A 20291-nucleotide genomic window follows, 5' to 3' on the forward strand; every position below is an offset into this window, starting at 1 on the left:
TAAGGGACCTCGACAAAACTCATAATGTAGTTATCACATAATTCTTTAAGGTGCCGCCTGAAATTCAACACGGTTGGTCACATGCATTTCTTGGCTTCAAGGACGGGCGCTTGCATCGAGGCTATGTCGCTACCCATGATGAGCTACAGAGCTCTCATGATCCATGGTTTTACCCCAAATGCCCCACCCTCCCGTTATTCTTTGGCCCCCAAACCCTGCAAGGCTCTTCCCGAGGTCCCGCTTTTGATGGCTTCCAAGCTTTAGCTCGAGCTCTTGGGCGCTTACAGCTTGTTCGGTGGAACCAATCAGAGTCTGCCATCCTTCATGGTGTTTTTGAAACATAGCTCGATATTTATCTTGTGAGATCGACGCACTTCATGCCCCTGAAGTTGTTACCGCTGGACAAGAAAGGTGTGTCTTGTTAGGTCAACTCGGGCGGTTACATCAGTTATGCTCGGGAGAATACCTCGGTAGTGGGTAATAGTTACACAGGTAGATACCTTTATCCACGATGGTGAAATAGCAAGACACAGGCTTTCCTTAAGTACCTACCAGGACTTCGTAGGCACTGCATGTAGAACCTAATTCTGTGAAGTAACGGCCTACGTTTCAATCATACCTTAGGTAAGTACCTCAGCTTGGGTACTAGAAAACCCCTGTACTTATAGGTTCCCTCTAGTTCCCTGCGGTTGAAGGCCACGCCACGCCACCTCACTTCGTTTTAACGGGTGCCTCCCAACTGCTGTATTGCTATTGGAAGCTCCTCATAATCTGTATGATCCAGCAGGCCACGGCGCTTGAGCAGAAGAGACCCTCTTCCCCTCTTGATTGCCTTTCCCCCTTCTCTCTAATTTTTTTCTTGTTCATGCGCTTTTGTTCTTTACAAAGAATTCCCTGAATCTTGTTTAACACTTTTTCACTCTTCTGAAACCAACATCAGAGTTTTGTACCTGACGCGGCCGTTTCTGCGACCTAATTACCTACTTTGCTGGGACCCCTCGATCCAATCAGGTACAAACAAGCACAACCAACGCCACCACCCGGGAGACGGAAGGCATGACTAGGTACTAATCTACAAAGGTAGTGCTTTACCTGTACCTAAGGTACACACAAGCCCACGTCATTTTCGGCCGATACAGCTCAAACGGTCGAACCCCGCTCAACCAACAACTCAAACAAGATAAACCTACACGGCACATCACCAAAGAGTTTTGTTGACCTCTCAAGTTTGTTCTTGTTGATCAAGAACAGGCCAGCTACCGCGGCCTCCCTTGCGCCTCGTCATCTGCGTCACCAAGCTCAAACAGGACCTTCTCTTGCTCGCTCACTTACCCCGCCATCATTGGGGAACTTCCATATCGCATACTGTCGCACATTTCACTTCCGTATCTTCCGTCGCCTATTAGAGGCGCCGTCGCATATCAAGATGGAGCGTAGTCGTGGTGTTCCGGATGAGGAGATGTTTCTCAACAAGCCTGCCCCTGAAGACTGCGACAGCCCTACCGTTGAACCTTTGCGCATATTCAAACCTCAGAGCCCCCAACCCGCAAAAGATGGCAGATCCTCTGCTTTCCGATATCCTGCGCCTCCTTCGTCCACATCTCCCGCCTCTAAGCACTCATTTCCTCTACCTCCTGGCGCCTCCAGCTCTGCGGCTCCCTTGCCGTTCCCGGACGACGACGACGTTCGCAAACCAACTCCTGCGAAGCCCTTCGGTTCCGCATACAACGACACCAGCCCTCGACTAGAAACCAGCCCACCAGGAAAGAAACCTGGTCTCGCTGAGCGAAGAGGAGCTGCCCCAAAACCCATCAGCTCTCCCACAAGTCCTGACGCCGACACCGATCTTTTTCAGCGTCCTCTGGCCGATAGCCACCGCCCTGGCTCCTCTAACAACAATTATCCAAGCTATCAAAAGACGTACTATCCGCCGCCTGGTGCTGCGTCTGGCTCATCAAGCAATGCGCCGGCCAAGCCTGCCGCTGTCCAACAACTCAAGATGAATGACCAGGGGGTAAATCGCTTTGCTTCAACTGCCTCGACTTCAACGACCCGGGCAAGCCGTGGCTCGCCTCCCCCTCCCGAAACCCCGATTGTGGAGCCAGGACAGGCGCCGGCTGATGCTATCGAGGCCCGTTATGCCGCCGCTGGTATCTCTGGAACTGCTACCCTTAACAGCCTGGGCGCCCCCAGTGCGGCCGCTTCCCAGAGACTCGCGCAGTACGGAAACCAGCCTCCTCCTCAACGACCATGGACACCGACCGAGACCCCAGACCAAGCACCATCCGGTCCTCCGACTGTGTACCAGGGCATGAATGCTATTTCGAGTCCGGCACAATCACATCAGTCGTTTAGTCCTCCCCCACAACCCGAACAGCAGCAACAACAAAAGCCACAGCCACAAGGGCAAGGGCAGGGCCAGGCCCAAGTCAGTGTGTTGGAGCAAGACTTCCAACGTATGAACACTAACTCGCCCCCTCCTGCGTACTCGAGCCTCAACCCTGGTGGAAACTCGTCCTATCCCAACGAGAAGCAACGGCCCCAGCAAGCCGGCTCAAGTTCTGCCGGTGCTCAACCCAACCAGCAGGTGACTGCATCGACAGCGCCAACGAAGGCCGCCGCAGTAGCTGCAGCCTCAACTGTTGCTGGTGGACTTGCTTCACCTGCTCTTCAGCACCCAGGCCATCCTGCGTTTGCCAACGACCCTCACCCTGCGTTTGCGAATGAACCGCACCCTGAGCAGAATGGGCAACCGTCTCAGCAGCAGGTCGTTGCCCCTGCCCAGACCTTTGAACCCCAAAACCCTGCCTCACCTCCACCCTTGCCTGAGGGGTGGATCGCTCATTTGGATCAGAATTCCGGACAATACTACTACATTCATCTGGCATCTCAGGCTACACAGTGGGAGTTTCCTAAGGGACCAAACCCCATATCTCATGAACAAGCTCCTCTCTCGCCAACCGCTTCGACTTATGGAAACCCTTTGGCATCGCCGATGTTTGGCAAGCAAGCCATGGCCTCCCCGATGTTCCCACCGCATACCCCTGGTTATGCTGAGAGTATCATGAGTGTGGCGGCTTCAGCAACACCCACAGCCGCCGGGTTTACCGGTCCTCCGCCGAGCGCAGGGGTTGATATGTATAGAATCCAACCTACGAATGGTGTTTACTTTGGCCCCTATCTACGATATGTTAACATGGATATCGAGAAGGGCCTTTGGCTGGGTAGTATTCTGATTGTGACAGACGCTCCTCAACCACCCACAATCCATATTCACCTAAGCCACGACCTGGCACCCAATCCACGACAAGCCGAGCCTCGCCCAATTTTCACACACCAAAGATGGAAGTTTTATAAATATGATTTAGAACTGCCCATGTCTGAGGCTGGTACTGAGCGTTGGACATACGCAGTTACCTCCCACCTTGGCTGCACACGCTATGAATTCGTGGTGGCTGGGCGTCAAGAGACTAGCTGGCGCTTTATTGCACATTCCGGCAACGATTTCGCTGCAGGCACTTCACAGAACGAGCGAGCTAAGCTTGGCGGGGTTGGATTCATGTGGAAGGACGTCCTTCAGAAGAATGTCGATTGTGGTGGCTTTCATGTTCAGTTAGGGCTAGGAGACCAGATCTACGGTGATCGTTTGTGGAAAGAAGTCCCTCTCCTCAAGCAGTGGCTTGCCATGAGTGGACGTGACAACAAGAAGAACGTCCAGTGGACAGCGCGGCATGAAGAGGATGTCGCACACGCATACTTCCACTACTACACTAGCCACTTTGATCAACCATTTCTTCGTGAGGCGTTTGCGCAAATCCCCCATGTTTTGCAGATTGATGACCACGATATGTAAGTGCACTGTTATCATTTAGTCTGTTAGATGCACTGACCCGAATAGTTTTGATGGATATGGCTCATACCCAGACTATATGCAATCTTCGCCCATGTTCAAGAACATTGGACGAATTGCAACAGATATGTACCTGTTGTTTCAGCACCATACCACTGTCGAGATGCTACGGAACGTCAGCACCGATCACGATATATTCACCATCACTGGAACTGGTTGGCATTTCGTGAAGTACCTCGGACCGGCTGTGGTGGTTGTTGGCCCTGACTGCCGATCCGAGCGTACCCACGCCCAAGTAATGGCAGGCCCTACATACCAAGGGATCTTCCCCAAAGTTGCTACACTTCCACCAAGCGTGCAGCATTGTATCTGGATGATCTCGGTACCACTTGTGTATCCACGCCTTGACACTGTGGAAAGCCTTGCCAACACAATGGCTGCGGGCAAAAAGGCAGTCAACACAACCTACAACATTCTGGGTAAGGTCACGAGCTCCGTTGCAGGCGTAGTAGGCGGTAAAGATGTGGTTGCACAAGGCTTCTCGCAGGTGAAGAAGGCTGTCGGAAAGACTGGTCTCATGGGTAATGTCTTGAATCAGTTTGGCGAGCTTGATATTCAAGAAGTGCTCAAGGATATGTGGACTCACGACACCAAGGACCTAGAGAGAACATACCTGATCCGAACTCTGCAGGGTATTTCGCAACAGAAGGGAATTAGAATGACCTTCCTCTCTGGAGGCAAGTCGACTACCACAAATCAGTTCTTGGGATTTTCAGGCTAACATTACTGCAGACGTCAATGCCTCAGGAGCTGGGTTGGTTCACGACCCCACGCACCCAGGTGACCACAAGACCATGTACCAGATCATCTCATCCCCTATCGTGGCGGCACCTCAGAGCAACTATGTGCTCAAGATGCTGCACAACCAAAAGACGCTTTACGTACCTCAGAATGGCAAGAAGTCAACGCACGAGGTGTCGGACACAAAAGAAGATATGATGGAGATCTTCCATTCTGATGCCAGTGGTGCCGCAAGAGAGCTCAAAAAGCTCATGGGTCGTCGAAATTACGTCGCCTTTGTTTCATACGACCAGGACGCAGCGGCAGCAGTGCCCCAGACACCGTTCAGCCCTAACCCCAGCCTGAACGGCTCGCAACAGGGCCTGTCCAAGGTGAGCCTGGCCGTCGACTTTGTTGTTCAGGGTGATGGAGCCTTCACAGCACCAACTAAATATGGTCCTGTCATCATCCCTCATTTGGAATATGGACGATGATTCAGTTGATGGTAGTTGGATTTCTAGGCAAGAGCACTGATTGGATTTCACCATTTATATTGCACATATAGCGTTTCTACGATATTACGAAGACATATATATATACATCAAAGATACCTTGTTGATTTTCAGTTTGTCGAGCTTTACAGCATTATATGCGGCTACGAGACGGGTCAATTTCGACCACATTTGGCAGGATGTTCATGGAAAACATGGCATGTTTCTTGATCTCGTTTCTATTGTGTATATATGCTTTTAAATCTCATTCCAACGCCCAAATATGCATTTAGAGATCGAAGAGTTCCTTGAGGATACGCATGGTGTCCTCAGGTCCGGTGACGGAGTGGCCAGTTGTCCTAGAGTCGGTGTAAATCTCGTAGTCGTTGCCGCCCTCGAATGTCTTGTCGCCAAAGAAGTGAATGGTCTTGTAGGCGATACCGTCAGGCTTCTTGGCCTCGTTCTCAAGGTGCTGGAGGCAGTAAGTCTTATCCCACCCGGTGGGGAACACATCGAAGGAGATCTGGCCACCAATGGAGAAGCTTTTCGTGAGAATGTCAGAAATCAGCGTGCGATGGCGGATTAGGGGTCATAACATACGTGAGGCCGAGGTGGCCGAATCGCTCCTTGAGAACAGCGACAAACTTCTCCCGGACCTTTGCGTCCTTGTCGAACGCCTCAAAGTCGTTTCGCTCCTGAGTGCTGGCGTTACGACCGACGGGACTAATGTTGATCATTCCATTGCGGAATTCAATGAAGGTGCCGCGCTTGACGGGGATGTCGAGATCAGCAACGTAGTGGAGGACGAAGTTGGCAAGCTCCTTGTACTGCTCCTCGCCAATGAACTTGATGAAGGAGTTCGACTCGAGGGGTTCGCCGAGCTTGAAGGCAGTCAAGCCGTTCTCGGAGAAGCAGAAGTCGAAGAGGGCGGTGACGGGCTGTCCGGCGGGCTTGCCCAACTGCTCCTGTTGCTTGGCGAAGTCCGAGCCACCAACATATCCGATAGCACACTTTGAGCGAAGTCTCTGAAGGATGTCGAGGATCTCGGGCGAGGCATCCTGTACGGGTTAGCGATTGGAAGGGATTCAGAGCAGGGTGTTTGAGCGTACTAGGCGCGCGGGTGTGAGTGTGCCGTCAACATCGAAGAGGCAGATGGTGTCCTTGAGAGGACGCTCCTGGAGAGGTGTGTACGAGGGAGGGGATGCGAGTGCCATTGCGAGTGCAGTTGTAGCTGGGAAAGGAGAGAACCGAGACTGTACGGTACAGGAACAAGGTGAGATAGGGGAGATCCTTGGTGTTGAGGAGGGAACTCGATGCTACCTACCTAAACAAATGGATGGGAGAAGGTGGGGCAGGGATGGGGAGCTAGATTAAGGTAGGTAGTACCTACTAGGTACTATACAGAGCATGTACGACGAATTTCAATGCGGGGCAGACTTGACGACGAACTACCTTACCTTGGTACCTTACACCTCAGGTTCCACAGATATTGGATCCAAGGTGCTGCTCTTGGTGATTCAAAAAAGTTTGCTTGTAATATAGGTAGATCCCGGCAGAGTCACTGAAATAACAACATGGGACCAACAGTCTGCAGACAAAATGAGGTGAATTGCTGTGGTTTCTCAAAGGTCTTCTAAAGTAACCCTTGGGCCACCTTTACCGCTAAAGATCCAGGGGCTGGTCCACTGTTGGTTATGGACGCATTGGTATTGGAAACAACACTTTCTAAGGACCATGATAACTAGACGATCAATGACGGTTGAAACTTCTGAGAAGTAACAAAGATATAAAGAAGATTGGTTACCTCTTGTTTTGAAAGCTCTGGACTGAGAATTCGTTGCTCTCATCTTCCACTCCTTGTTACCCCTCCTGGCCTTCTGATGACCCCTCTGACACTACCTAGGTAGGTACCTTACCTGCCCCTCCACCAAAAGATCTTCACAACCTCCACTAGTGCAAGGAAACTTTTTAGTGGGCCGCCTGTTCCGCCCAGTCTCACCGCTAAATAGCTCGCAGCAACCAGTGGGTCCCTCAGTTGAGGTGAGCTCGGTGAACGAGTGAACGAGGATTAAATTCGGGATGGATGAATGGTCATTACCTGATGGATATCCCTATATACACTTGTGTCAGGCAGGACCTCTGAAAACAGCTCTCGTTCGTCAAAAAAATTATTTAAAAAAACCGCAAAGTCGTGTTATTGCTTGGTCTAAACAGTCGCTCAAAGAATGTATGAATAAGACAAAAACGCCTTTGTAAACCCAACCAAGTTCATGGCAGACTAGGCCATTTCACCCCAAGCTCCAGTGAGCTCGACGATCACGTTTACGATTGTGCTCACTGCCCAGAGAGTGATCAGTCCCCATCCAATCTTGCGACTCAAGATCCATTTGTTCATGGGCACAACAATAAGCAAGCCCACAAGCGTGACAAGCAGTGTGATAGCTGAGATCATCAGCGTCCCACCGACTTGTATGCGGTAAGGCTTGTACTTGATGGGATGGCTGGGGTTCTTGCGATGCTTCTTGTTTGCCTTCTGGATTGTCATCATGGCACCGCCGATACCAATCCCCAGAAGGATGTTCAGCATAGGGCCACCGAAGCAAGCAGATCTAGATGTCATATTAGCCTCTCGGTGCTCCAAGGAAGCCCTCCTGTACTTACAAAGCCATGACGGGATACCCGAGCCGTGCTACTGTAATATCAGCGACTAGATCCCCTACACTGTTGCCAGCAGCAAATATGGTGAGACCTAATAGCGCTTCCGAGATGTTCAAAATAACACCAACTGTCTTGAGGACCCCTACAACCTCGCCTGCGATGGTTGAGATCCAAGCAATACTAATAATGAATCCCATGAAGCAAAGCATGTAATGATAACGAGGGGGTCTGTCCTCTGACGTGAAAACGACCAAGACACCGAGAAGAATGAGAGATGCTAGGAGTGCGTATAGCACCATACGGATCAAAGCTTTATGAGGGTTCTCCCAGTCCTCCAAGGTATTGGCCCACAATACAAGGACAGCAAACTGGGGGCCAGTAAATAGTTGTAGCGCCACGAGCCATCGGTTCCAGCCTGTGCAGTCATTTTTGACACTGCTGGAGGAATGGAAATCTGAAGCTGGCTTCGCCACTATAGCTGGTGGACCCAGAGAGAACTGCGAGGCAGCCAGAGTATCTCCATCTGCAGCATGTGCTGTAGAAGGTGTTGTCGCAAGGCCCACGTGACCGTTGCCACGGCTTGTGATGGTGTGTCTACGATAGCGCTCCCATTCCGATTCCCTTTCTGGCTCAATCGCCGAGCGCTCGATCGATATGGGCGGAGCCATGTGCCCAACAACTTGGTGATCGTGATGGTAATGATCGGTGTGGTCATTGAGTACCTCGAGGATAGATGATTCGCCGTCTGTTGTTTCCGAGTCTACGACGGGTAAAGTCACCACCAGAAGAAAGATACTTGGGACAGAGATGGCGCTGACAAACTTGTCCCATGCCGTCTTCTCTTTCCAGCCTTGCAATGTAGGGAACAAAGTTGCCCACAAGACATGGGGAGCTGGTAGTACGGCATAAGGCCACCATCTAACAGGACGTGACGGTGCATCGACTGTCAGTTGCAAGTCGGCAAAGGGTGTCTCACGGCTCGCTGGACCCGGTGCAACGGTACTGGGTGATACTCCTCCTGGCGACACGAACTCAATTGGGTCATTCTGGTAATTGGGTGTAAGCAGTGCTGGCGAGTCACTGTACATAGGGAAAGGCGTGTTAGGCGAGGAGCGGTCGCTGTAACTGCTACGTCGGCTGGAAGGTATTTGCAAGCGAAGTTCGGGAGTCAGCAGCTGTCCTTTCTGGTCTTCCGGGGGCGCATCGTGGGTGGTCCCACGAGGACCGACGGGAGGCGCTGCCAAGTTTCCCCCTACAGTGTAGGATGGGCTGGGGCTTGATGCCCTCGTTCCACTGGCTGCTGAGCCAGGAACGGACAACGTCGGCTCGGATCCGTTGCGGCGTGGAATGTGTAGGTCCGGGTGAGCAGGCACACCAACTGGGACGTCTCCAGAAGAGAGCGCTCTGTTCCTTATGGGTGCGTGCTCACCAGTGTTGGGGTCCAGCTGACCATCAGACTGAGCCGATTCCGCGATTGTTGCGGTGGTCTGCCTGCGCCTGTGCACATGATAATCCGAATAGCTCCTTCCTGGGATCGTGGACAGCTGTAAATTGCCCTCGCGTTGTAGCTGCGCCAAAGCAGACCGAAATTCCAGTGCACCTACAAGACTAGGTCGGATGGGCGTCATTGTGTTTCGTCGAACTCCACGGCCTCGCAGAACCCGCATACTGCTGGCAACCTCGGCCGCAACCATGCGATCATGGTCTTCACTAGATGTGTCGCTTCCAGCTCGCTGAGGCGTACCGTCAACCTCGATTCTGGGTCCGGCTTCAAGGAGCGAGATATCAGGCGGCGTAGCGTGCGCAGTGCCAGGGCCCGAGCCAGCATCATCTGGGTCGTCTCTATATGGCTCGCCGGCCAACTCGTCCCCAGAGTGACCTAGGGCTGCATACACGTGGCTGCGCGCTTCGCCTTCTCTGCGTTGTCTAGCTTTGCGTCTCGTAGAGTACCAGTGCCATGTTACAACGGTAACGACATACACTCCATAGTACCCTATCATCACCCAGCACTCCCACAAGTGCAAGTGGCCGTCGGCTAGGAAGATCATGGTGAAGACGACCGCAAGGATGAAGAAGCAAATATCGCGTGTGTATGATTTCCGATCGACACGGAACTCCCTCACCAATGCCATAGAACCAGCAACGACACCTGTGATAAAGCTTGCCGCGCCGATCAGCTCTCCGACGGCCATGCTGGCGCTGTTAGAGCCCATGGCTGCAAAGGTGCTGAACACATCGGGAGACCCGTTGCCAAAGGCGAGAAATGTGACGCCTGCCAGACTCTCGCTCAGGCCAAGAACTGTCGCTATCGTGCTTAGGTTGACACTGAAGAAATCACTTGCAGCGATGCCGATGGTGGTGAAGAGGAGGCCCAGCCAAAGCACGAGGGCTGTGAATGCGACGGGTCTTGCATTGCCGAAAGAGCAATAATACAGTTCAATGTAGTGAACAAGCCCGGCATCATCATCGTTGCAGTATTTGCGCACAAAGGCGCATTTGTCCACAGCATCGTGGACTTGACTGCACTCGGGTGTTTCGACCGTAGAGGAACTGCGCTTGAAGAGCAGCTCGGGATCTGCCGCGCGATTCGAGACGGACTGCGCGAAGGTTGTATGCGACAAAAATGAATACGCAGTCAAGACTGATAGAAGGAGGACCGTAGTATAGAAAGGGCGAGACTGTAAGCGGCTGCCTCTGGGGAAACGCTTGGGAGTCGCATTGGGACGTTTGGCAGTCTCGTGGATGGGGCAAAGACGCCCACAGGGGGTGGTATTCGTCATGTTGGAGCTGGTATCGTCATGTCATGAAGTAGCTTCTCTGGATGCCATTATGATCCTGAAAGAGAAAGAAAAACAATGAACAAGAACGGGTCTTATGAAGCTTAAGAATATAGATTGAGATGCGATCCAGTGAGGGGAGTCGGAGAGATGCAGAGGAAATGTTTGGAGAACAAGAATTGGGTTCAGTGCTAGATAAGGTAAGGTTTAAAGGTTGAATAAAGTGTCCGTCGTATCTTTGACGTTACATGCTCCCAAGCCCGTGGCATGCCCCATTCCCACGTTAACTTAACCGAGGGGGGAATCGTGGATCGGTGATCGAGAATCTTAATATCCCCCGTTATGCATCGACTTTCCCTTTTGAACCATGCAGAAATCCAGTTTCCAGCATTTTAGCGTCTCTTTGCGACGGGTTTGTTACAACCTAGTTTGGTGATGGTGACGAAGATGAAGGGAGGCCGCCAGTTGTTCAGAGATAGTACGGCATTGCTTGCCACAGTTAGTGTAAGAGTGAGGTGTGGCTAGGTACCTATCTTATTAGTTTCCAAGATTGGCAGGAACCATTAAGACACAGCTGATCCAGTCCAGAGCTCCCAATGACAGACTGGTCGCTAAACAATAACGATGACAGGAGTTGCTTGCTTGGTCGATACAGTACCTATGTACACCGACTTCTCCGCCACTCGCACGCACAACATTGGGTCTCTTGGTTAAGCTTCTCATCTTCAACGTGCTTGCTTTAGGTTGCGCCACGTGCTTACTGGAAACTTGATGATCAGATGGGATCCAGTAACTTAAGGTGGCATGGGCAAGGGTAGGTTACCATTGGGTTGTTTGGCCTGTTCCTGCCTTGGCAGCGTCTTGTCCGTGCTGTTCCGTTTCAGACGGCGGAGAGTATCCGTCTCTGCCTAGGTACCTCCTACCTTACCTCCCGTCCCGTCGGTGGGCTGTGGCTAACATCTCCAGCCACAGTTGAGGCCTAAGGCTAAACAATAACACAGTACCTATTGAAGTTACCCCACACACCGCCCGCCCCCTCGTGCTAGTTACCTCCATAGCAGTTGGCATTTATTTTGTTTACTTTGGCCAGGGAGGGTCCGCAACACGACGACGACGACAACGCGATAGGCCTCGTCCAAACACGCCCTTTTTATCCCCCCAAAACCCACACAAACAAATTGAAAATGCCTCGAGTTGCTCAAGTCCCCCGGGCGGGTAGTTCCAGGAACAACGCAGGCTCTAGTACGGCCTCGCCATTCATAACGCAGTCACCTGTCAAGTCAGTCATCGATTTCCCAGCAACACCTGCGGTGTGCTAATGCAACTATCCAGAATCCCCCTCAACGATGATGTGTCAGAAAAGGGGCAGCGCATGAGCTCCAGGAGAGCTCTTCACGAAAGACAATTTAACGAGATCAAGAAGGCCGCAACTCCTCGCAAGGTTGGTCTTCGCCTTGACGACATGGAGAACGGTGATCCCCAAACTCCCCGCGGCGGCCGCGCCAGCAATATCGAAGATGACGAGGGCTTCGTGGTCGGAGGCTCTGCGGTCACGCCTATGAAGCGTGTACCGCTTCTCGCCAATTTCGAAGAATGGATGAAGATGGCCACCGACAACAAAATCAATGCGACAAATTCATGGAACTTCGCTCTCATAGACTACTTTCACGATATGTCACTCCTCAAGGAAGGCGACGGTGTGAACTTCCAAAAGGCCAGCTGTACCTTGGACGGATGTGTCAAGATCTACACCAACCGTGTGGACAGCGTCGCAACGGAAACAGGGAAGCTATTGAGTGGCCTTGCCGATAGCAACAACGCCAAGAAGAAAGACAAAGATGGCGAGGATGCCGACGAAAGCGACGAAGAAGAACTCGACGAGGATGGCAACGTGAAAAAGAAGCCCAAGAAGAAGGTATAGCAAATATCCGGACACTCCCAAGAGGTTCAAACTAACATTTACTAGACACAACGATCATCTGAAGCAACACTTGCCCCCTCCTTCAATTCACTGCAGCTCAAAAAATTTGAGCTGGAATTCGCAGTCGATCCCTTGTTCAAAAAAGCATCTGCCGATTTTGATGAGGGTGGCGCCAAGGGCCTTCTTCTAAACCATCTTATGATCGATTCACAAGGACGCATCGTCTTTGACAGTAGTGACGATACTGGTGATGCCACCACCCTTGGAAAGACGAAGTCCGACGATGAAGAGGGTGACGGAGAAGACGGGGCCGAGAACGACCCGGAGGAAGAGGAGCTGGAAGATGAGGAAGAGGCTGATGACGTCGAAATTGATGTTGGAGTCCTTGGTGCCAAGTTCATCCCCGACTTGCACCGGCTCGATGAGCTTGATGTTTGTCCTTCTCTAAAGACGTTTGATCTTGGCGATCCTTCGGGATCCATGGATATTCCATTCCTGAAGGCGCCCGAAGATTGGAGACAGGACCAGGACAAGGATAAGACCCCAGGAGCGCTTGGCGACTTTTCCGGTCTCGTAATCGATGGTGACGAAGCAGCAGGCTTCGACGATGATGACCTCGCCCTGGGAGCCTTCGATGCTGCCGACAATGTCGCTTTCGGCGAGGGTGGCGAGGCTTGGGCTAGAGAAGCCGCCCTGGAGCCACAGATGCGAGTGTACGACGCTGGCCTCGGTGAAGAGGGTGGCGACGGGGATGAGATCGACGGCAACGGTGAATACGTTGTTTCGATGACGAGCGCGCAGAAGGCGGACAAGATGCACGAGGACATCCTCGGATTTTTCGACCAGGCATTGCAGAAGAATTGGGCGAGCGCGGAGCACTGGAGGATCAGGAAAATCAAGGATGTGAATAAACCAGCAGCGGAGACAAAGAAACGCAAAGAGAAAGAGCCATTTGAGATCGATTTTGCCGCACCGCTAGATTCACACACTTCGGATATTATTCATACACAAGCCACCAACAATTCGGCCATCAGCATGCCCAAGAAGGATTGGAAGTCCAAGTCACGCAATCTTCTCCCCGACGACAAGCACTTTAACTCCAAGTCTCTGCTGAGCCTGTTCCTCAAGCCAAAGGCACGGATGAGCAAACGGCGCAGCGGTTTCAGCTCTCGCGGTGGGGGTGGCTTCGGTAATATCGGTGCAGATAATCAACCTGATGGTGAAATGGACGAAGCATTCTGGGCCAACCAAAAGGCCCCGCAACATACAGACGAGACAGCGTTGCCTGAAGGCGACTATGATGCCAACTTCTTCCAGGACGATGTTATGCCATTCCCCGGCGGCGGTGACTTGGACGACGATGATGATCTAGAATTTGCGGATGCAAGAGAGCACTTCTCCCCAGGGCTTGACGGGCAGGCTGGACTCACTGATGGCGGAGGGCTCACGGCTCTACTTAATGGGGAGACAGTAACCAATACTGGAGCATTCGGAACAACACTGGTTACTCAAACGAGGCGTGTACGTCCCGAGTATGTGCAATATGCTAGGGTAGCCAAGAAGGTGGATGTGCGAAGGTTGAAGGAAGAGTTGTGGAAGGGTATGGATGTTGACATCCTTCAAGTAAGTTATTATGCACAGTCAAAAACGAAGACGTGGCATTATGCTGATACATCTCACTACAGAACCAACCTGAGCCCCAAGCAGTGGATGTCAGCGAACCTAAGCAAGAAGAGACGCTCAAGTTCACAGAGATCATGAACAATCTGCAGACTGTATATCCCAAGCCGGTGATGGATGATATTTCAACCTCATTCTGCTTTATCTGTCTCTTGCACTTGGCCAATGAGAAGGGTCTTGTGATTGAAAACACACCTGGTCTGTCGGAACTTGAGATCCGCAGGGATTGGTCAGCGGAGATTGTCGAGGGTGAATAGCGGGAGCGGTTTTGAACTATGTAACCACTTGTCTTGAGTATGCTTTGAGGTGGCCATGTACTTGTTTGTTTGACGAGTCGTGCATGATATGCTCGCAGAATCGTTCAAGAGACACCTAGCAATGCATGGTATGGTATGGTATGGCATAACGTGATATCCTGGCGTTGGGGGGGAAGTCAACAGTAACAACATCTAGAGTACTTGTTTTGAATGAAGGACACGAAGGAATGATTAACTGATCATGTTCATGAGCTTTACTTTATACCATGTGGATGCCGACCGGAAGATGAGGCGACGGTTCTTGAATTTGCAGCCTCTTTTCATTACCAATATGAAGAAGGCAAGTTTGAATTCTTGAGTGATTGGGCTTTTGTGGTCTCTTGGATCGTATCCAAGTTTTCTCAATGATAACACTTGGTGGATGGCAACCTGACCTGACCTGACATCCGAACCCCAACATCGGAGCTGCCGGAATATCAATGGCAGAAAATTCGTTATTATATCATCCAATCCAATACGCGAGTGCCACAGTGATATCTGCAACATCACACTCATCATCTCGTAGCTGGCTTTTTCAGTTCCCATGGCTCAAGGGAGTTGATTAGCCACACAAGCTATGTTACCTGGCTAAGTAAGTACTGAAGATGGCAGAGAGACGGCATTGCTAACCAACTCATATAGGGACCCTAGTGCCTAGAGCAAATGATTTTCAGCTCATGTGTTCAAGATCAGGTCCTGGTTACCTTATCTTTGTTTGGGTAAAACAGACAGACTCCTGCTCAAGATCCGTATGATTTTACGTTACCTTCATTGGGTATGTAGGCGCCTAGGGGCTTAGGTGCCTTTTACCTTAAGTACCGAAGGTAAGGTACCTACCTTACCTACAGGGGGAGAAATAAAACACGAGACTGGATTTGGTGGTAGATTGGTGGATTTTGGTGTAAGCCAGTCTTATGTATTATTTCCCTCCGAGGGGTACCTACCTCCTCCTTGGAACCTGGAACCCTCGAGCCAGGTACGTACCTTATATCCTAGTCTCAGACCCACTCATGGGCTTTTGTGGCTGCGCCATGACGTTGAAACTGGTTACGAACTGGACCCTTATGACGATGTTGATAAATTGTGGGGGGGCAAAAGCAACCCAGAGGAGAGAACAAGAACAAAGCAACTTTGCTGAGGTAGATACTTAAGTCTGAATAAGGAAGGACCCTTGAGATCGCCTCGTTCTTTCCATTTCATTTAGCACTCTCCTTTTTTCCCCTCGTCTTTGGCCTATCTAATCAGTCACCTACGTACCTTAGTACCTAAATATTGCTTCGATTTACTACTACACATGTAAATAGCAGCCATCCAGCCACATCTCCTATATGTCTGTAGTATAAGTATACGTTACACACCAATCGACAACCTCCCTTAGGTGTCTTCCGAATACCAAGATTCCGGAACTGCCCCTCTCTCGCCGCAATGATCTGGTGGTGGACTCGCATCAAACCACTTGGATCAGAACACCATTGTGGTCCCCCGATGCCGACATGAACTACTCACTCATATGTATATAACATGTCACGGCCTGGCGTTGGTTCTGCTCAACGTTTCCATACTAACATAACTCCTGGTCATTTTCTTATTGTAATACCTCATTCATTGCACACTAAAAAATCACAGAGCACATACCCTCGAAAGATCCGTTACCGACATGGATAACCTTTCAACTATACACCAGTCAAATTCCTCATGACTTTCCGAATGCTATTTTTGGATCCTTCCAACCTCTTTTCCACCCAAAGTTCAAGCACCTAACGCCAGAATCCGCAACTGCGCGACCCGATATCACCACAGCAGCCATTATAGGTACTCGTTCATGTGTACCACCATCCACCTAAAGACCGAATCATGAAATGGAAAAGACTTGACATCATCATGCGTGGGTATCAGATAAGATAAGAAACAAAAGGGGTCCCTGGGGGGTGAGTATGCTGCATCTAGACACATTTGGATACAAGCGTTTTGGTGTCGAATACAGCATCAGTATGCTACGAGCATACTGTCATCGTCACCGCCTTTCATCGTCGTTCGTCTCGTTCGTGCTTTTCGACAAGCTCACCAGCTCTTAGCAAGACGCTCATGCCATCGAGGCGAGTCTTGAAGGAACGATCCTCGATTGGGGCGACCACATCAGGTGCCGGCGTCATTGGCACATCGTTGTCCACCATATATTCGTCGTTCCTGGCTGGAGGGCCAGTGGGTGGCAATGGCTGAGACCCTTGAAAGCCGAGTTAGCTTGGACTTCTTAACGAAGCCTCCATAGATTCAAGTACCATATCCCCTGGGCACAACGCCGTGGCCAAAATATGGCCTTACGAGTGGCACAGGGTCTGTCGGGCTCGGGGTCGTCGTACCAGTACCCAATCCGGAAACAGGAGAACCCCGTTCGAACATGGACGCGTTGGCAGCCACAACTGGTGTCGGCAGTGTCTGATGGTGGGAAAGGAGAGCGTGGATCGGGAGCGGTCCTTCGCCGGGAGTCCGTGCAAAGCCCCCTGCTGGACTCACTGAACCAATACTGCTGCTGGAAGACGGTTCGTGCCGGAGGAGAGGGGGCTTGGGTGGTGCCGATGGAAGCACGTTGGGGACTTCGGGTACCGACCTGGGGTGGTTCGCGGCAACAAAGCCACTCGAATAAGGGTTACCTTCTGAGCCGGATGGAATTGGCATCCCCTTCCTTCCATCCTCGAGCATGTTGGACAACGAGGGCAGATGTTGATGTGAGACCTCTACCCCCCGACCTCCTTCTCGCCAGGACTGCTGGCGCTTGGGGGCTTGGTAATGGGTTTCCCGTGGACTTCCAGCATCGAACAGGACGGCCTGGGGTGATGACATGGTCTCGTCGTTCGAGTTTGCCTGGGATAACAGAGTTGGCGTAGTCGACGAATGCTGCGATTCAGCTATCGATGCAATCGAATTCAACCTTTCTCGCCGACAAGGTGGTGGCTCACTACCCTGCAACCTCTCACTACCACTGCCGCTCGAAGTGTTGCCTCCCGGTGTCATCGTGCTGCTGCTGCTGCTGCTGTGTCGCAATCGAACGGGATCCAGTTTTGTCCTCTTAGAGACATCGGCTAGCCAACGGCGAGTTGTCAGTTTTACTGTCATGCCAACATGTGATGGATTTGATGCCATCTGGCTACAAACCTTGAGTACGTTTGGCCTGCTTCTCCTTGAACTCGTGGAGATATTGCATATACTTCCGATAGTCGGCCGTTTTCTTATATTCCATCAAGTCACGGTGGTACTTCTCCTTGTCGGCATTTGCTTGGCTTTCATATGCCTCCTTTTCGCTGGCATTCAGGTTTTGCCAATTCTCTCCGACGAGTTTCGCAATTTCTGTGAACGTGAGATTTTGGCTTTTTAAGTCTTCCCTCATTTCTTTACATCGTATGTCAGTAACCTTCACGATCACTGAACGAGTGTGTCAGGGCAGAACTCACTGTTGGAAAACAATACATATGCTGACGGAGGTCTCTCAGGGGCATTCTCGTCAGGCTGGCAACTTGTTAGTCATCAAGTCGCCACTTGAGAAATCCAAAGATTTCAACTCACCTTAGGGTGACGCCGATACTTCCGTTTGGCAACACCATGTCCTTCGGGCGGTAGTTCCGTCCGAGTAGGCTCAGGTTGCACACTATCCGATTTCGCATCCTCGCTGGTTGGTCTGACAGGAGTCACCAATGACACCGATGGAGAGATGCCTCGGGCATTAGCTATCCTTCTCTGGAGCTTCTAAAGAAATTGCATCAGCGGCTGCCTGAGTAGGCGGTGGCAGGAACCATACCCTCCGGTGGCCTAGTTTGACACCCAATGCATCTCTGAAAAAGGCTGTTAGTGGAAATTTTGCAGTCGGTCCACTAAGAAGGAAACATACAGATCTGACTCCTGAATGTCAAGAATGATATCCCACTCATCGAAACCTTGCTCAACGAATGCACCAAGATACTGGGACAATCCCAACTCGGCAAGAATTGACTCAAGATCGGGAGACATACAGCCCAGCTGGAAAGTTCCGGGGAACCTCCCTCCAAAGACAAACGGTTTTTTTAGATTAATTGGTGCCAGTGTGGCGGCTCAACTTCGTCCCAGGTACAAGTGGCTAGGATGCTGTGCAATTTGATGAGAAACAAACAAAGGTATCAAGCGATCAAGCCAGTTTGGCGCGTCGAGGGTGCGTCCAGTGTACGTCTGATGTTATGTTCGGGATCGTCTTTTATACAAATACGTTAACCACTGCTATATGAGGCCTTTGATGGTCTTTCTTGTTGGTTGGTAGTGTTGGTGGATGGATATAACTGAAAATGGGTGGGTTCTGAAACGCGGGGTTTGGCACCGAGCTATGATGAACTGACGATGTCGGTTCAAGATGGGTGGCTCATCAAGGAGCTATTGTGAGACTGATGTTAGGCAAGAATCTGGGTAACAAGACGTCATGCTATATTCGAAAAGTTTCTGAATACGCGGAACACGCTTTGGGTCTTGAGTTTGCACTGATCGATCAAGTGTGATGAGTGAGGAGGTTTGGATGTGCAACGGAGATCTTGGGCAACACAAGAGTGATAAACTCAGGGATCGAGAGGCATAAGGTTGATGACTGACTGGGTTGGTGACATAAAGTCCTTGGTGAACATACAGAGGGTAAGGGGAGGGGTGTAGGAGAGTGACGAAAGAAATAGGAGGCACGTACAGGCAAAATGTAATAGTATTGGGCCGGAGAATTGGTGAGAAGCGGACCTTGAACAGAAAAGGAGTTGGGACATATGGTGAAGGTTTGTTATTCTTCGCCAATTGACAAGCCACGGCAATGAGCAGAAAGAGTTTTCTGAGGCAGAAGCTGGAAAGTCAAAGGAAAGGGAAACAACAGTGGGCCAGCAAGTAGGCTGGATAGATGAGGATGAGTTCGAGAGGGAGTGAAGTGCAGTTACGAGCACCCCCAGAGACAACAAGCAGAATCGGATATCTCGATTGCAAAGAGCAAGTGCTGTGCTGTGGTGGATTGAGGGAAGGGTATTGTGTCCAACCGCGATGAGGGAAGAATGAGAGCTCACGGTCTGTCAGCGGCGCAAGACCTCGTCTGGGATAGATGTCGAGGATAGTGACGAGACGTGGATTGGCAGGTGATCTTCGGACTGAAACTTATGAGGCGACTGTGAGGTGACAGATCCAAGGGGGCAGGCCCCGGGTTAGGTTTGGCTGCAGGTCGCTTGAGGATCAAATGTTCTGGACCTAGGCTTTTGTTGGCGTGTGCGCGAGCATGAGAGTCAAAAGACAGGCAAGGTAAGGCAGGACGAATATAAGAATTAGACTGTAGGGACGGGACTTCAGTCGTGGACATACGGGAGGGGGTGCGAGGGCTGTCGAAGAAAGACAGGTCAAAGATGAGTTGCTCTGTGGGGAGCTGGTGTTAGAGCCAATATTGGGATGGGGGATTCTTGTTCAGGGCATCGTGGGATCCAGATGCTGTTTGTAGATGGAGGTAGAGACAGGGTCCAGGGGAAAACGGGGCAGAGTCGGAGGTGCCGCAGCCACCGGCAAAAGAATAAATACGATTAGTTGAACGTGGAATAGGCAAAGCAGGGCTTCGGAAGCGATGATAGAATCGTGAGAGTTCAAGTGGCAGAAAAAGAGCAGAAACATCAGATTCCTACATGGCACTCGCTTCGGGGGGTGGTCTTGCTGTTCAGAGGCTCCAAGAGAATTAGGAGGGCATGGTCTAGCCCAGTCAGTTCACAACTCAACCTAAAGGGGGCGTGGACGTGTATGGGAGAAGGGTGTACGTCTACAATATTCCGTCAAGGGCACACAGCCTTGGCACGCTTGTCTCTTAAA

General features: G+C 51.1%; 5 protein-coding genes across 5 annotated transcripts; 2 read left to right on the top strand and 3 right to left on the bottom strand.

Moving 5' to 3' along the window:
* Positions 1 to 1426: 1426 nt before the first annotated feature.
* On the top strand, positions 1427 to 5124 carry FMAN_04293 (uncharacterized protein; the record flags this gene model as incomplete). Its single annotated transcript, XM_041829014.1, has 3 exons — positions 1427 to 3849; positions 3899 to 4542; positions 4643 to 5124. 3 exons carry the CDS (start codon positions 1427 to 1429, stop codon positions 5122 to 5124), a joined length of 3549 nt encoding a protein of 1182 aa, XP_041679820.1.
* A 286-nt stretch (positions 5125 to 5410) lies between these two features.
* Positions 5411 to 6335, bottom strand: FMAN_04292 (putative phosphomannomutase; the record flags this gene model as incomplete). The annotated part of the gene is made up of 3 exons (XM_041829015.1): positions 5411 to 5663; positions 5722 to 6179; positions 6231 to 6335. The coding sequence occupies 3 exons, from the start codon at positions 6333 to 6335 to the stop codon at positions 5411 to 5413; spliced, it is 816 nt and encodes a 271-aa protein (XP_041679821.1).
* A 1064-nt stretch (positions 6336 to 7399) lies between these two features.
* FMAN_04291 (related to sodium-calcium exchangers) lies at positions 7400 to 10559 on the bottom strand (the record flags this gene model as incomplete). The annotated part of the gene is made up of 2 exons (XM_041829016.1): positions 7400 to 7730; positions 7783 to 10559. 2 exons carry the CDS (start codon positions 10557 to 10559, stop codon positions 7400 to 7402), a joined length of 3108 nt encoding a protein of 1035 aa, XP_041679822.1.
* Positions 10560 to 11740: 1181 nt separating this feature from the next.
* FMAN_04290 (uncharacterized protein) lies at positions 11741 to 14414 on the top strand (the record flags this gene model as incomplete). The annotated part of the gene is made up of 4 exons (XM_041829017.1): positions 11741 to 11835; positions 11889 to 12471; positions 12523 to 14100; positions 14163 to 14414. The coding sequence occupies 4 exons, from the start codon at positions 11741 to 11743 to the stop codon at positions 14412 to 14414; spliced, it is 2508 nt and encodes an 835-aa protein (XP_041679823.1).
* Positions 14415 to 16477: 2063 nt separating this feature from the next.
* Positions 16478 to 18455, bottom strand: FMAN_04289 (uncharacterized protein; the record flags this gene model as incomplete). The annotated part of the gene is made up of 7 exons (XM_041829018.1): positions 16478 to 16677; positions 16733 to 17560; positions 17607 to 17840; positions 17903 to 17957; positions 18015 to 18194; positions 18247 to 18280; positions 18337 to 18455. The coding sequence occupies 7 exons, from the start codon at positions 18453 to 18455 to the stop codon at positions 16478 to 16480; spliced, it is 1650 nt and encodes a 549-aa protein (XP_041679824.1).
* Positions 18456 to 20291: the final 1836 nt, after the last annotated feature.

Source organism: Fusarium mangiferae (genome assembly GCF_900044065.1).
Source record: "Fusarium mangiferae strain MRC7560 genome assembly, contig: FMAN_scaffold003, whole genome shotgun sequence".
NCBI lineage: Eukaryota > Fungi > Ascomycota > Sordariomycetes > Hypocreales > Nectriaceae > Fusarium > Fusarium mangiferae.